General features: G+C 31.6%; 1 protein-coding gene across 1 annotated transcript in view; it reads right to left on the bottom strand.

The window, feature by feature from the left end:
* The window catches only part of LOC122533660 (mucin-5AC), a 29,523-nt gene extending 13,369 nt beyond the window's left edge, over nucleotides 1-16,154 (bottom strand). The window contains exons 1-4 of the mRNA XM_043663583.1: nucleotides 15,942-16,154; nucleotides 1,554-1,702; nucleotides 258-387; nucleotides 51-168 (exon numbers count right to left, since the gene is read on the bottom strand). Coding sequence (XP_043519518.1) covers nucleotides 51-168; nucleotides 258-387; nucleotides 1,554-1,668 — 363 coding nt within the window. The 5' untranslated portion in view covers nucleotides 1,669-1,702; nucleotides 15,942-16,154. The remainder of the gene's footprint in view (nucleotides 1-50; nucleotides 169-257; nucleotides 388-1,553; nucleotides 1,703-15,941) is intronic.
* Between the last annotated feature and the right edge of the window lie 2,149 nt (nucleotides 16,155-18,303).

Raw genomic sequence — 18,303 nt, 5'->3', positions numbered from 1 at the left:
AAAAAAATTAGTAAAGCCGAGGCACAAACATCAGTATGTGCAATACTTACATTTTGTAATTCTGAATCGATGAAGTCCAAGCCAGGTATACCACTCGATGCACCACTCGGCCCACTGCTCACGTACTTTTCAGTGGTGGTTGTCATCGTTCGAGTTGGCGAAATGCCTCTAAAGTTAAACCGATGAATTTTTCCATTGAGAGACGCGCGCACGCCAGTCACGTCTTTGAAGTCGAAAAATTTCACAGGTTTACTCACCTGCCTTCGGAGACCACCTTGGTTGGATTTGCAGCTACACGATACTCCACTTGAGGCGAGAGTGCCCTGCCACCGCGGCTCGGGGTGGCACTTCTTGAGACACTTGTTTGCAGGTCCTCAAGAAGAGCATCTAAAATCATGGAATGTGTGAATCCGTCAATTTTGTACTTTGGACAAGGCACGTTGCCTACGGGGCTATTTGGAACATGCGTGGAACATTTCTTTGTGAATATATTCTGAACATTTCGAAATTTAAGCGTTGCCAATGACATTTTCAGTTATATGTATTGAAAATTTAGGTAGAAGTTACAAGATATGGGTTAGGTGTATATAATTAAGCGTTTAAAATTAATCAAGATTCGTGAGACCGTTCTTTTTCTCTTTGAAATACTTGAAATTTTTGATACACTGACTGTATTTTCCATATACACATTATCATTATCAATAGCATACGTAATATTTGTAAATAAGAATTTTTTAATTTTGAAGTACCTTCACGAGCTACATTGCTATAAATACACAATTTTCACGCAATTTTAATAGTATCGAATGATGTCGAGTTTGTCTGAGTAAATAATGTATATCTTATCACAAGTAAAAAATATATTATCATACTTTGATATATTCTCGACAAATTTTATTGACGAATGAATAATTCGAGTTTCCAGCCGAGAATATTTTATAGTTTATCGTTTTAAACAAGAAAGTTATTTTTACCGTTGATATCATTGACCAGTAGCTGTGCGGTGATTGAGGAATCGATTTAAGATCATGCCACATTAAGATAAAAATAGTATAGAGTTCAAATTGATGAATCTGTTTTGTGATGCGAGCAAAATATTTAAGCTTTCTCGTACGAATTTAAACAAAAGTCATGAAATTATAGGAGACATTTGCAGATTCTTGGTAGAAAAACTGAAATGATTACGCTACTTTCAAAATTACTTCACATTAGAATAAAAAAGAAATATAGAATTGAAATTCGAGTCTATTTTATGATACAAATAATCTTCAACCTTTTTGTCATGAAACCACGAAAGACGTATGCATTGCCTTAGAAAAGAAATGATTCAATGATAGGATTACATTTTCAAAATTACTTGAAAAAAAAAAAAAAGAAAAAAAGAAAAGAACATAAAATTAAAATTCGATTAAAGAATCTACTTTGTCACGCAAATAGTTTCCAAACGTTTTAGTGAAAGTCACGAAATCATATGTCACAGAACCAGGGCCTGAGTAGAAAAAGTATGATCCAAGGATAGGATTACACCTCTGGTGACACATTTAAAGGTTTACCTAAGTTGTTTTCGAGGCTGTTGGCCGTGGTTGTCTGGCCAGATATAGGACCACCATGACTCACGATCTTTCTACTGGTGTGCGATGTCGTTCTCTCCCTCACCGCAGCTGACATTGCGCTCCTCTTCAACTTCCCTGCCTTGCGAGGTCTGGAGAACAATTTAAACAAAAAAAAAAAAAAAAAGAGAGAGAAATAAAATGCGTGAAATACGCTGACGAATCTAAAAAATTGCGAGTTGAAGCAAAAATCACGAGTTGTGCAAATATAAGAAGGCGATCGTAAATTGCTTGCTGTAACAAGTGCTAAAAGATTGTCACTTTGATGTACGTATGAATATGCATGATAGTAGAGTGACTTCAGATATTCGCAAATGTTCTTATACACACACATTTGCAACACAGTCTAATTTATTATTCACAGTCAGTCAGTTTTCGAATGCTTGGTTCTGAGCAGTTGTTTATTGTTTAACATTCCAATTTCAATTATTAACAATCCGTTATAGTATTCATTTATTAGCAATCTATTTTTATTATATACCCGATTTGACAGCCGTTTATCGTCTACCATTTCAACTCCAATAGAAATTCAATCTTTTAACACGACAAAATGACAATAGGTTCTTGCCGTTTCAATACAGCCGTGATAATTGTAACAGCTACAGAATGCTAAATATAATGCTCAAACGGAATGATAGAACGGAGTTTGTGAATGCATCAATGGATATACGGGATGAGTCACCGAATTTTAACCTTAAATTACTCGACCTCAATAGTCTTTTTTATTTCGTGCCCGATATACTATTTTGAAAATACAAGGTCAAACGTTACGTTTCCCCACTGAGAAAACCTACAGTGACCTTCGTGATCTTTCTGAAAAGGCAAAGATCACATGAGACACTTGATTATTGCATCGTATTATCTCATCTCTCTCCTTGATATTATACGACTTTTAATTGAAACGTTTCCTCGCGAAGAAAGAGTTTATGAGTAATAAGAGTTTATTAATATGGTCACTAGTGGGTCATGAGTGGTTTGATATAGTCACCTATGAGTAGAAAACTCTTCATACACTGTGACATCAGTATTAGATCATAAGAACGAAATACGTTAACATATATAAATATATATATTTATTTATTAATTATAAAATATATATATAATATATATATATTATGTTAATTATATATATGTACATATAATGCTGGCTATTCCATATTATGTTAATTATAATTAATAATTAAGTTAATAATAATTATATATATATTTATTTATTAATTATAATATATATATATAATATATATTATATATATATATATAATATATATATTATGTTAATTATGTATATGTATATATAATGCTGGCTATTCCATATTATGTTAATTATAATTAATAATTAAAGTTAATAATAATTATATATATATATGTTTATTTATTAATTATAAAATATATGTATAATATATATATATATATATATATATTGTTAATTTTATATATATAACTAATATAACATCCTGCTGGCTATTCTATATTAATAATTAAGTTAATAATAATTATATATATTTATTTATTTATTTATTAATTATAAAATATATATATATATATAATATATATATTATGTTAATTTTATATATATATAATTAACATAACATTCCATATTATGTTAATTATATTATGGCTATTCCATATTATGTTAATTATAATTAATAATCAAAGTTAATAATTAAGTTAATAGTAATTATATATATATTTATTATAAAATATATATTATGTTTTATATATATAATTAACATAACATCCTGCTGGCTATCCCATATTATGTTAATTATAATTATTAACTTTAATTTTAATAACAATTAATAATTAAAGTTAATAATTAAGTTAATAATTAACATAATATGGAATAGCCAGCAGGGGAACTACTCCTCCGCGTGAACGCAACAGTACTTCTATTTATAGAGGTCGAACATTTATAAATATGGCAGATTCGAGGAGATCGGGAACTGGATCCGGCGGAGGCGCGCCGCTAGAACCAGAAACTTTCGCGGTGAACACCTGAAAGCCGGTTCTAACGTTAAAACCGTGGTGAACCTGGAGCAGTGGCATTTCGAATTAAGTGGGCGGCGTGTAATGCCCGGCGTTCGCGATAGAAAGATCGCGAACGAAGATTTATTTCTGTTTCCCTGGTACGTTCTTACATCTCGGTCATACCTCTTGGTTCGCCTCGCACTTATGCGAGCGCGTATTTACGTGTACGACTGTCGAACACCGTTGTTTCGTAAAACTAGTTTTGTAACGTGGTATTAAGAGAGATATAATGATAGTGGTCGTGGGCTGATACGTTGGGATCTTACTTTTGATTAGACGAGGGACACGGTCGTTCTATGGATTGATTTATGGAAATCGTTCGCCGCGATGAAAGGGGAAGTCGGGATTTTAATAATGTCTATAAAGTTTCGTAAGGACTATTTCAGTGATTGTTTGCTGCTTTTTAATCACGTCTATTTTTTTCTTTTTTTTTTTTTTTTTGAAGTGTGGTACCATTATATTCGAGTTTTAGAACGAGTGATCTTCTTATGTTCAATGTCGCGCATGAACTAATATATTATGTATACGTATTTATATATTTGTATAATACGAAAATATATTGTTATACTTATCGAATTCATATCAGTTATACTGTTGTTATCAATTACAATATGAAGTATCGACAATTATTAATAGTAGAAATACATCTTATTTTCTTGTAAAGAAAAACGCAGAATCAACTTTATGAAGAATAATAATATGTTATATATATGTAACATATTATTATTTTATTTATTTTATTATTATTTAAGAATAATAATATGTTATATATATATAACATTATTATTTTATTTATATTATTATTGTTTTAGAATAATAATATGTTATATATATAACATATTATTTTATTTATTTTATTATTATTCTTCATAAAGTTGATTCTGTGTTTTTCTTTACAAGAAAATAAGATGTATTTCTACTATTAATAATTGTCGATTATCGATACTTCATATTGTAATTGATAACAACAGTACAATTTTCTTTAATATGTATAATGGAAGGAAGAGTATTTTGCTTGTTTGTAATTTTTCAAATCATTACGACTAGAAATGCCATTAATATTCTCACGATTGTACAATATTATATAGTAGAAATACTCAATTAGATATTCTAATGTTATCATTTTAATCATTTCCCAGAGTTTTTATTCACACAAGGACTTGCGTGATACTGTTATTATTGCCACGGGAGCCATTAATTATCCAATTATCTTTTAAATGCCGGTAAAGTTTGCCGTTTTTACTTATTCTTACCTAGATTCTTTAAACATGCTCCTAAAAATAAAATCGCGTAAACATCCGCAGTCTACTTCATGAGATAACACCGTAAATCCAAGTAAATCTGTTCCAACTATTTAAATCACGTCTGGGCCGCGATTGAATGTAGAAGAAAGTGTATGTATTTCCACGGGAAACGCCGAACGGTCGTTTTATTCCGGCGGAGACATCAATGCGAATGGGGCAAAGGGGCCAAGGAGGTCTTCCAAGAATCATCTGCGGAGGAGACACACTCGCGTGATCGCCGCTGAAACCTTGAAACGCAAACCCGGACGGTTTCTAGAATTTGTATTCCCCTAACGAGCCACTCGGAGATAAAACATTTTCTTTTTACTCGGGCCAGCCCGTGACCAAACTTCCAAATTTTTTATCATGTTTCCTAGTCGTTCACTTTCGCGCGATTTTCGTCAATTTTCGTCCACTTCTCTTGCATAGAAATAATATTTTGTTTCGTGAGTGGAATGAATTGTATGAAGTATTGTTTAATTTTGTGTTGGCATTCTTGAACGGAGGTGGAGGTGTGTGTGTGTGTATGTGTGTGTTTGCGAAATTCTAAATAAAATCTCTCGTGATTTTAAGAGATGTGTGTACCTGTTATTTTTATCACAGGTTGTGTTTTGAATGAAACGATTTGATTAGGAAGCGTGGTAATAATTTGAAACGCGTGTAATTACACAGCCGAGTATTACGGATCGCTGCATATTTTAATGATTTCGTCGAGTGCAGACTCGACTTTATAAATCCGAAGTGCAGACGAGATTGAATTGCGTCGCTACCGCAATTTTTTTGATCGTTATTTAAATCGTTCTTCATTCTTCAGATATTCCTGCAGTTCAAGTATCAGTGAATGTGAAGCAATGAAAGAAAGATAGACGATAGTTATTTAATATCATGAAAGAAGCACGCGATAGATTTACTTATACTTATTTTCTGATTTCGATGATTAAAAGAGAACGCGGTACTTTAATTCTTATCTTATGTTTTGTTGTAAAGTGGAAACTTTGGAATTATAAACTTCGATAGATCGTAATTAATCTTTTAACAATGGAATAGTTTCGAGTGAAAGGGAAAACTAGAATTCTTTAATTTTCAACCTTTTGTATATTTCCTCTTCGTTTGTTTATTTATATTAATGAAAAATTCATATTTAAATCCTCAGATTAATGCTTGCGCATGCAATAACATGTAATAATATATTATTTAACAGGTAAAACAAGCTCTGCTTAGATTTTACCCTTTTTTCATTATTTTCAGAAAAATCTGCATAAAAATCCAACAATCTACCAATAACTTATATTAAAGTGTAATTTATATTAAAGTGTAATGGAATGGAAAATCAGAAAATTCCTTAGTTTTTAACTTTTTCTACATTTCTGACGTGTATTGTCCTTGGTTAATGATCTATAATTCATTCATATCGGTATAGATCTATATTTAAAGTTTGAACTGAACTTTACTCCCGCCGCTCTAATAACTTGTATTAAAATTCATCGCGTTTAAATGCCTTATTCATGCTCCCCTTTATCTAAAAGTTTTGTTTGGATAATCGATAATAGGTGCATTGTCACCGATTCATTCGACCGTGTTTGAATAAATATCGCTCAGTTTTCGAAAATATTCGTGCCGTATTTATTATTTTCTCCTCTAAATTTAACCGTGATGTCGCTTTTAAACTGGCAGAAGTTAAAAATGCTTCGAGACGTCGCTAACTACATACATACATACATACACATGTATCAACACACGTGAGATGATCTCTTACATCGAATTGTTAACAGAGTGTCAGAGTAGTGGTGACATTGTGCATCGTCGTTCAAGGTCCTTGTGCCAATCAAAATGATGACCGCAGTTGATTTCATTCTAAGCGATAGTAATCGACGACGAGTGTAAATGTATGTAGTCTGCGTTAAAAGCGGCTTGTGTTGCATAAATTTTTCTCCGGTTATTTATTATTTATTATTTATTATTTATAACGATGCTTGGAGAAACGAGAAAAAAGAAATAGAAAGAGTAGAAATTATTATCATAGTTGAAAATTGTGTAAATTAGAGGTGAAAATAATAAAAATATGCAAATAAAAAATTCCACTTAACATTAGTGGTAATAGTTAATATTTCGTATTATTTCTAATTGTTATTAATTTTATTATCGATATTGTTATTTAATATTATTTCTTGTGTTGATTTAATAGTTTTTTTTCATTAACACAATCTGAATTACGTATATTTTTAATGGATTTTATCCAAGAAAGACCCAGACTTTTTCTTGCGTCCAACGCTACAGCTTTAAAACCATTATTGCAATTGAACGACAACGCGTTTTTTTTTTTTTTTTTTTTTTTTTTTTTTTTGTCGGCAAATGCATAATAATCTCGACAACATCGGGACAGTTTTAGATTGCTTCTCATTAAAAATGTTTAATGGCTTCGACTCATTAAAGCGTATGTACAGTCGCTATTAAAAGTTAAAAGAACAATCTGCAAAACGAAAGAGAAACTGCAGCTGGGAACGAGGAGGAGATGCGGATTTGAAGAAAACGGTGAGTTGGCGAATCAGACGAAATTAGCTGGTTACTTGTGTTCAATCGCTGAGAGCTGCGTTGGCATTCGGCATAAGTTACTTTTAAACCGACGACGACGAAGTCGCGAATAGTGAATCAGCTCGATCGCTCGAGCATTTTTCCTTCTTTTTGTCCTTCAAAATTAGTTACAATTAGTTAGTTAAATTTGACAGTGGAAACTATTAATCAGTCATTTTGTCTATTTTTTAATGTAACAGTAAAGAAGAACAGTGTAGAAATTTGATAAATTTGCAACGATGGATTTTCAGAGATTTCAATGATTTACTAAAATGTATTTCTAAATAAAAATTCGAGCTCTTTGTCGTATTTACAAATATTTTCGTGTTCTTCATAGTTTTATTTGTGTGGTGCAAGTTTTATAATTGTTATAATATAATTATAATATAATATAATTGTATAAATACAATTATAATACAATTATAATATATTATAATATTATATAATGTGTAAATACAATATAATTGTTATAATATAATTGTTGGTTAATTTATACTGTGAATAGCTAAGACACGAAGAAACGATAAAGTTGGAATACAGCCTACCTTTATTTGTTATAATTTACTTATATATTTATATTTCAAAATAACTAATGATCTCATAATATATTATACTTATTTGTAAATTACGATATGCTTTGTACATTTAATTTATTGAATAATTTATCTGTCGCTTGTTCATAAAATATATTGTTTCTTCAGTTGTATAAAAATGAGAAGAAGTTGAATATTTTATTTACATTTTAGATGTAAAACATTTAGCAAAAATTATAAAAGTATTTAAACAATCATCCATAATAATAATAATAATAATAAGAATTCTATTATTCAATGGGAAATAATTCGACGATTATTCATGCTGTTTTCATTTATTAGTTTTTTTTTTTTTTTTTTACCAAATGTACATATTTACCGAATATATTTTCTAATTTTCTAATTGATATTAAATTTTATTTGTCTCGCTGTCGGTATAAAGTTTCATTACTCGAAATGATCTAGAATCTGACTTCAAAATAGCTGTGTACTTTTGTTCTTTGTAAGATACAACTCTTTGTTCTTTGTAAGATAACGTAACACTGACGAATTTCAATTTTAACTTTGTTTCAGTAACAAATTGCTGCGTCGATTGCCTCGCAAGGCAAGTCAAAACATTTTCGTAGATGATGTGCTCGCATCGGGTTCCATCGTGTCGACATTCAACGGAAATGCGGCTAAGATGTTTCAAGGACTTTTTCGATGGCCTTCGCCCAGAGTGCAACGCCGGCAACACATCAATGCATCAATGAAATGATCGATTGTTAACGTAACGGGTAACGTTACATTACACGATCGAAAACTGTGCAACTAATCAACCCATTGACAACTAAAAACATTAGTTACATGTGTTGGTTGCGTCACGCGTTTCTTATCTGTTGTGTATCTTCTGTGCGCACAATAGAGAATGAAGTATTTCATTGTGATTGAGAAATTGTTCGGATAAGGTGTGAAGAATAGGAATTCTTTTTTTTTTGTATAAAATATCTTGCATTTAAATGTCAAAAGAAATTAATTTCAATTAATATTCAGATCTTTGATCGTGTTCACTTAACAATTCCAGGAAATGTGTATATTTTCTAATATTTAAATTATTTAAATTCTAATGTTTATTAATTATTACTGAATATGTTATATTTGATATTTAAATGTTACACAATGTTTGTTCTTATTCTTGTCTTCCTTGGAATATTTTCCTGATAGTAGCTCGTATGAGTAATAATTACTTCGCAAGTACAAAAAACTGATTTATCTACTGAAATATAATTCATACGCAAACGAGCGTGTTTTCCTAGTGAAGAATGAAAAAATAGAGAGTAACTAGGTACACGCATAATTTATATTTACTGTAATGGAAAAAATTCGACATGAGAGCTGATACATTACAAAGTAGCACAAGTGAAAAATATTAATTACTAAAATTCGCAGAACAATTCGTAAAATTTCGACGAAATACAACAAACACACCGGTGTTTAAAAATATTTTTAAAAAAATATTATTTAATATTTAATATGGTTAAAAATATGTTTTCAATATTATTTCGAGGTATCGTTAGTTTTTCATATTTTATATGATACCTTTATCTTTACATTACATTATGTTAGATGTATTTTGCATCTCTATTTTGACACATTGTAATTGACATCGAAGGAGCTTCAGTTCAATTTTCAACGACACCTTGCCGATTCGTGAATTTCTCTTTCTGATTTCTGATTTCGAAAAAATCGGGATGGGAAGCAAAGCTTGGCTCGTGTAAATTTAACAGCGACATTTGACATCACGTGGGTGGCAATGGTCCAGCCAACTGGCGCCCAGAGTTTCCATTCTATTTTTCCCTTTTTTCCTGCTGTCTGTTTCTCCATCCCGTTCTTTGTTTAACTCTACGCGTAAATATAGCAACTTTTGCGAAAAGCGCTCCGGCCATAATTTTACTGCTGCTAGAGAAATTTTCGATTATTTATCGCACATCTGTTTCTCACGATATCATCCTAAATTTCAAACAAACGTACACGTACTTGATTATCAGTGATTCAACGTTTATTTCTAACTTTAACTTTTTTTTAAGAAAAATTGGCAGTTTTATCTTTTATAAAAACAGGACAGGATCAATTTAATCTTATTTAATCTTATTTAATTAAAATTATATTTTTCGATCGTTGAAAAAGAAAAATAGACGTTACGAAAAATAGTTATTCATGTTCCAATTTTAAAGGATCTTTACGAAACATCGAAAGTTTTCTCATTTACTGAGACGAGAGTGAAATTGAAATATAAGAAATTTGAGGACTAGGAATTATGTAACATATTCTTTAACTAATTTTGGAAGAGTTAATTACGCTTAATTATAGTACTTTGGTAAAAAATATATCGACATACGTTTAAAAAATACATCAGTTCGTACTTAAAGTGAGTCTTCCCTCGTTTCTTTTTTTTTTTTCTCGCATAATACTCGCACATTCAAAGTTAATTGTTTTGTAATTACTTTATAATTGCTTTGAATCGTGAATTTAGATATTCAATCTTCCAGTCTTTCCTTTTCTTCTTAACTTTTATTAATTGCGGGTTATTTTCTCGAGTTGCGTTGAACGGAATAATCCTTTTTTAATCTCCCTTTTTATTTTCACTTGCACAACCGTTTCTCATTTTTTCTTTTTTTTTTAATTGCGGTCATGTCTGCGCGAACGTTGCGTCACATTTTCAATGCAACACAATGGAATACAAATGAACTGGAACGCAAAAGAATATCGTAGAAAGGTGAATCAGAAATTTTCACGCTAACATATCATCTTTCGCCGATAAATCTGATCACGTTGAATTTTCGAACTATTGAATAAGAGCTCTCGGTCGCTATCTGCCCGATTTATCGTGAATCCGTCGGCCGTACTTTTCCCGGGAAGCAACTGGCTACACAGGAAAAATAAATTGGCGAATGTATGTTATATTTTTGGCCGACTGCCCGATCGCGGTAGTTTTATAAACTATAGGCCGAGGTGTTTTTGGCGTAACGCCTATTTTTGTGCGGGCTTTCGTTGCCCGGTGTCCTCTTTTCCACGATGACTAAAAAGATTACGTATTATTTATATATTCCTCTCCTTCTTGTTTTCACATTGTACACAATGAGGCAACTTTCGTATATATATTTTTGTATACATAGGCAACCAGCGAGAGGAGATTTTGATCCATTCTGAAAAACTTGTTACAGATTCGACTGAGAAACTAATTATTGAGTATAGCGAAGACTTCGTATCCTCAACACCTCATATTTTAAATTTTAATTAAAATAATAGTTTAATATTTTAAATTTTAATTAAAACAATATTTTAATATTTTAAATTTTTCAATTGAATATCTCATTTCCAATTTTCAAGTTGCACAATGACTCAGAGGAACGTTTGGACTTTGTACGAATATATATTATCAACAGTACGCAAAACATTTTAAAATTTTCACTAATACTGCAACGAAATTTCATTAATACTGCGAGGATACAGAATTGCACTGATGTAACTTGAAATCAGTCTGAAAATATGGGTATACAAAAGTTGCAAGAAACTTATATTATTGCAAGCATACAGTAAACTCCATGCAGTGAACATGAAATTATTTTCACGTGGAAAAATTAATGAAGACCGTGGAATAAAAATTTTGTTTACAACTTGTAACTTGTAACTAAATTTCTAATAACTTGTTTCCAAGGTGACAGAGTTTGAGCGTGTTTGATTGAAAACTGATTTCGTAGACTCGTGCTCGGTAAAAATATTTCAATTGAATTGTTTCTCAGGATCGGAGCGTTTTGCGAGAAAAATTTTATTCGACATTTTATTCAACATACTTCCGTTTAACATCAATTACAAAACTTCATAAATATCACGCGCAATTTCCATTTCCAGCCGTGATCTCATAATAATACGACGTAAATATAATTTAAACATCGAAAGATGAGGAAGACGACGGAGAAAACTTGGTAATTAAATATTAAACCGAGTAAACAGAGATTAATAATCTAACAGACTGTGTATGTAACACACTTGAAATTCTTCTGAGGACGCGAATGAAAATTTATGAGGAGCTTACACGACACGCGAGACGTGTAATTGATTTCAACCTCGAGGAAATAACGCACTGTCTCTCCCCCGCCCTCCGTTAGTTTAATTGCGTATTTACGGCAACAATCAACGAGGGAATGAAAACATCAGACAAGTTGATGACGCTTTTATAATTGCACTTTTTCCCACTTTTCGACGTGAGTGTCACTGAAAGCGTTCGCGTCGAACGATCCTTGAAACACACCTTACATGGATAAAACATCCACGAAGACGGAAAGTGGGAGTTGACCTTCCGCCCATCCACCGAGAACCGATCATCTGCTTACTGGGTTACGTGCGCCGCGCGAAGAATGTGTAGTAAACGTGTGGCCCGATCGCGTGCATGACCATAATTAAACAATTCAACTGTGAATTATCGCAGTACGGGAGGATCTTAATTTCCAGAATGTTAATACAAAATCCTATTATTTACGGCGATTGCTGAGAGATTTCATTCACGAAACGAACTGCAGGTATATATTCGTTAGGATGATGATGAGTTCTCTATGCTTCTCTTTGAATTCTGTACACGCGGCTAGTTTCACATATAATTTTTACACGTCAATTGCAAAACACAGTGTGTTGAATACAGTAACGTAGTAACAATGTTTCAAAGTGTTTCAACTTTTAATTGTTTCACGAGAAGTCTTGCGCAACAACAGGTTCAAACAAAACCAGTTCTAACATCTTAAAGAATTTAATCTACAATTTTAAAGAAATTGTACCAAACTCCTCTCCTTTGTTAACAAAAATGAAAATCCGATTACGTACGAAGCTTTTCACAGCGCGCAGCGTTATTCAATCTAAATGTCGATCGACCATAAATTAAAAGATCGATAAATCTTTCTTTCGAAGAAAGCGCAGGACAGCCGTAAATCGAGCACCGTGGAAAAAGGGGAAGCATAATTAAAGGCGCAAACTGGATCACGTGTACCATTGACGCGTGACTAAATACTATTTGTCAAATACCGAATGTATCGACAGACTCGCATTTGCATTGGATTAACGTAAATGCAACGGCCTGGTACAGGGGATGGCGTGCAGCAATTAATCTCGCCGCGTCGAAAAACTCTCGGCGAACCTTTGAGAGGCTTGAACTCGCCTCGAACAGTGGCCGTCGTTGTATTCGCGCGTACGAACGTCGAAACGGTTAACGCGTTTCACGTTCGCTCGTAGAGAGACGTCCCGAGGTGGGCAAAAAGAAAAAAAAAAAAAAAACGCCGATCTGAATTTCATTCCGTCCACTTTGAACGAGGTTGAAGCACAAATGCGAAACGCTGCAGCGAATTTCGAAAGTTACGTCGCGTTTATTTTACCAGCGTGACTCACGGCCGCCGCGTTCTCTTCACGGCCGTGCTCCTGAATGTCATTTTTCTTCTTTCTCTTTCTTTCTTTCTTTCATTTTTTTTTTTTTTTTAAGATCCTTCCTCGCCTGGATCGCAGAAGATACTGTTGCGAGGCTTTAACGCGCAGGGTTTTTATTGAATAAAAAGCATTCGTGCGATTAGTCTATTGTAGAATGAAAAGGAGAATATTTTCTATATTATTGAATATAAATATGATATATTATTAAATATAAATATATATTAATATATATTAAATATAAATATAAATATATTATATATATTAATATATATTAAATATAAATATAAATATAAATTTTCTATATTATTCAAGTATATTGCAACTCTGTATTTTATATACGTATCTATAGATTAGTAATATAGTATATTAATAGTATAGTATAATATAGTATATTCAAGTATATTTTAATTAGTAATATAGTATAATCAAGTATATTTTCTATATTATTAAATTAAATATAAATAAATATAAATTAAATATAAATATAAATTTCCTATATTATTCAAGTATATTGCAACTCTGTATTTTATATACGTATCTATAGATTAGTAATAGATGTGTTTATACAAAGTAACATTCAGTAATTTAAGTATTCGTTCAACATTTGTACAGACAAAAGATTATGTATCGTGAAAATGGTTAAGCAAGTTTTGGAAGCAAGATCAGATTTTCATTAATCGTTTCGTTGAAAATTTGACTAATAATAGACTGTACGTAATTGTTCATTAAAGAGGCGGACTCGTGCTTTTGATCTCTTGACATTTTGAACGATACGACATTTTTGCCTCGATGAAATGTTACCATTGCGTAATATACTGCCTCATTATAAGTTAGCAAATGATTTAATTAACGTTCGCCTATGTACATTTATTACTGCAAGTGCCAAAAAAAAAAAAAAAAGAAAAAAATTCTCCTCTTTACTCCAACTGTACGTACAAACTTTTGCCTTCCACTGTATACAAAAAGTACAGCGTATATTTAATAAAATGTTAGTACGCAACGTGAATAACTATATTTTAAATATGTAACAAGCGGTTTCAGTGAACATCGATGCGTGCTAACATAATATAATTGACTGTTCAAATATTGAATTTGAGATTTCTGTGAAAAGTAGTAAATATTTTGTGTGAATAGTAACTCTGGTAATTTCTAGTTTCGTTTCAAACTTGACTATTATATATGAATCGTGAGAAAATGTTTCATAAAGCACACATATTCATAAAAGATTTCTACAAATGTTCGAATACATTCGTAGAACTACTGAATGTCAAATGCAGGTGCAATTATACATGGACGTAGTGCTATTAACGGAGTTTTTTTATTGAGCTTCGACCTGTTATAAATTCAACACGTCTTGCAACGCAAATAATCGTTAACATCCTGTGTAAAGCGTAAAATTGTTTAACGTCAGTATCGTCGTATAACCGATACCAAATTTTTATTTAAAAGAATTGGAATTTGTGCGATCCTTCTTCTAGTTCTATTAACATTGCATGTTTTACAACATTTCAACAGTATGTAAAACAAAAAAAAGAAAAAAGACGATGAAAATTAAAGAATTCTTCAAATTTCCTTTAAAATTGAAATTCCCTAAGAAATAGTTTGGCAAATGAATTCTCTGGCTCAGCGTAGTAAGTTAAGACGTGTTCCGCGATATCACCGATCGATAGCAATTACTTTTCCCTCTCGAGGTATTCCTTTCAACGTTTCCAGCTCCAATGGTGCATTTAATAATGCATCGAACGATAAAAGGCCGACAAAGTATGAAATATTATCGGATTGAATGATTTAGCGCGAAGCGAGCGGAATGCAGTCGTGATTGTATGCAAAAGGTATTGCCATAAGGTAGCGCTTATTTCTCGAATATGAAAAAGTACGATTACCTGTGTGTCTCTAAATATTATATACAGGTTATATATCAACTAATGATGAACAAATAATGATGAAAAATTGTCGACACTTCAAACTGTTATAATTTCCTAAGAAAAAAAAAAAAAAAATATATAATCTACTTTACTTTTACTTTCATAGTCGCAAGTTCATTACTTTTCAAAGATGTTTTTACATTATGCAAGTAAAAAAGCAAGGATACTTTTACTCTCGAAAATTGTAACGATTCAGACGCCTCTAAAAATATTGAAAAATCTTTTTCGAGGATGTTCTTCAGGATAGAAGAATTTTCTAACTCTTTTTTTTTTTTGGAACTTCAAATAATGTTACTGATATTCCATCGCCTAACGAAACGTCGACATCGTTGTTTATTCAGTTGTACTTCTTACTGTATAGCTTGTGTACGATTTTATATAATCTTTGATCTTTCCAAGAAACGAACTCTGTTCATCACTAGAAATATATTATAAGGACGATGTTGAGCGAGCGTGTTCGAAACGCGTATGTCACAACTTCGAAGTGTGACGCGAATAAGAAGTGTCGCGACTCGAACGCTACCACTTTGTGAAACTTACCTCGCGAGAAAGGGTAATCCGATATTGGTAATAAAGCACCGGCCGGTCGGTTGTTCGTTTTATTTTTTTTTTTTTTTTTTCTTTTTTTCGTTTCGTCGTGATGTTTCGCGCGTCGAACGAATCGATCGTCGGATCAATCCACGTGACACCGCAGAGTGTCTGTTCGATACTGGCTCGATCCACTTCGTGTTTTGCACGCGAGTGCGCATCGCGGCACAAGACTAGCGTACGCGCATGCGCACTGACGTTTCCCAAGTCAGGTGCTCGATCTGTCCGCGTCAATTTCGAAGTACGAAATAATCTTTTTCTCTCGGTCCAGCACTGACAATGACCAGGATTGAAGAATCTTCGTCGAAGAAGGAAACCGTAAATTTCTTTTCTCATGAATTGTGTTTTTTTTTTGTTTTTTTTTCTTAATAGACTGTGGATGCTTATAATTTGTTAAATTTATAAAATGTAAGTCTGTGAATTGTAAGGTTTATAATAATGAAATTTATACAGAATTATAAATTATAATAGTCAGGATAGTAATAGGCTTTTAATTTTATACAATTTATCAACAAGATTGTTATAATAAAAGCGACATACTCTTCTCTTTACACGTGCTTTACAACTAATGTAAGAATTAAATTTTTATATATTCTGAAATTCTAAATGGGTAAGTACACAGAATACTATTCTATTCCCAAATTTTTTGCCCCGACTTTTCAATGCGTAATTGAAACTGTAGAACCTTAGAGAAATGTCTCTATAAAACATCATTTCAAGTACGTTCCTATAAAATGTTAATACACGTTCCCTGTTGAGTATTTTTCAAGCAGGAAAAGGTATACAGGAGTCTATAACATTTGCTTGAAATTAATGTTAGGTGTTAAATCTAGCACGCTTGCGCGTGTGCGCTCGTTGAGCGAGCGAGAAAAGCGCGCACAAGCGTAGTTTGTCCGGTTAGTGCGTTCGCAGAAGTCGAGCTACTCCTACGTACAGGGACGGAAAAATTCTAATGTTTTTGTTAAATATTTACTAGAGACTTTATCATTCAATGATTTGAACGTTTCGCTCGTTTAAAAACGTAACTTTTTAATGTTTCTCATACTTGTAACTATTACATTTTATATGCAAATTACCGAATAGATTGAGCTTGTTAGCTATATATCAGCAACAAAATTATAACGAAATTAAAACATTAATGTTTGTTCTTTGAACTTTATTATTTTCAAATAAATTATGAATTGATTGATTCATGATTGCATTGAATGAAATTCATATGAAACAAATCTATTGAAATAATTAATTCAATATTAATCGTTAGGAGACGACTTTTTATTCAGTATTTTATTTAAATAATTTTAGCAACGTTTCATAGTATAAAAGGCGATTTATTTTAAATTAATATTAAAGTTGAACGGAACTTGTTGAAAAGTAGTTCAAGAAAACTTGAAAATTCAATCGTAGATAATAATTATTAATAATAATCATTCATTTGTAATTAGCATATAAAGTTCGTTGAAAATTATTACGTAAGATTTAAATTACATATTGAAAATTCGATTTTTAATTTTCATGCGCGTACTATCGTAAACAATAATTATTTCCTTAGCAGTAATAACAGGTTGTTACCATACGCATAGAAAAATCGTTCGTTTAGCAATCGGTTTTCTCGAGCAGAGTGCGTCCCTGGCTGTGCCATATTTCTTTTCTTTCGCCCACGGTGCCACAATCCCGAGTATCCACTTCTACCTTAAGAATCGTTATTTATGGTAATAACGTAGTACGGAGAACGCATCAATACCACTTTTATACGTGACATCGAGAAATAGTTTATGGTTGAATATTTCATAATAATTAAATTCTTGGCAAAAATTCTTTTCTCTTGTAATATCGAGCACAAAACTCGAATGAATTCTCCGCTGTGTATTAATTTTTTAATTTTCAAATTTTTGATCACGCAGTAATTTGCGTATAAAATAATCATGTTAAAAGGTTAAACGAAATTTTTAATTTATTAAATTATAAATTAAATAATGTCGTGGAAATACGAGGAAAAAGATATTGAAGAATTGATAGAAAGAAGAGTTGGTCAATTACAATTTACAGGTTTTTTTTGGTGGATTAATTAATTTACTTTTTATTAACTAAAGATTAAACACTGAAACAAGATTAATCGAACGTGTAATTGCTTAAGAAGAGATTTCTTTATTAACTTAATATTTAATTAACTTAATATTTAATTAATTTGTGTCATGGACTTTATTAACAACTCTTCGACTTACTACTGCAATACATACTGTTATATGCTGTTTAAATTTCAAAATTGCATTATATAAAATTAAGTTAAGTTATCGAACTTATATTTTCAATAAGA

This window comes from Frieseomelitta varia, unplaced genomic scaffold, assembly GCF_011392965.1.
Source record: "Frieseomelitta varia isolate USP_RPSP 00005682 unplaced genomic scaffold, Fvar_1.2 scaffold_545, whole genome shotgun sequence".
In the NCBI taxonomy this organism is placed as follows: Eukaryota; Metazoa; Arthropoda; class Insecta; order Hymenoptera; family Apidae; genus Frieseomelitta; species Frieseomelitta varia.
The sequence above is the reverse complement of the archived record's forward strand: the minus strand, read 5'-3'. Positions and strand labels throughout refer to the sequence as shown.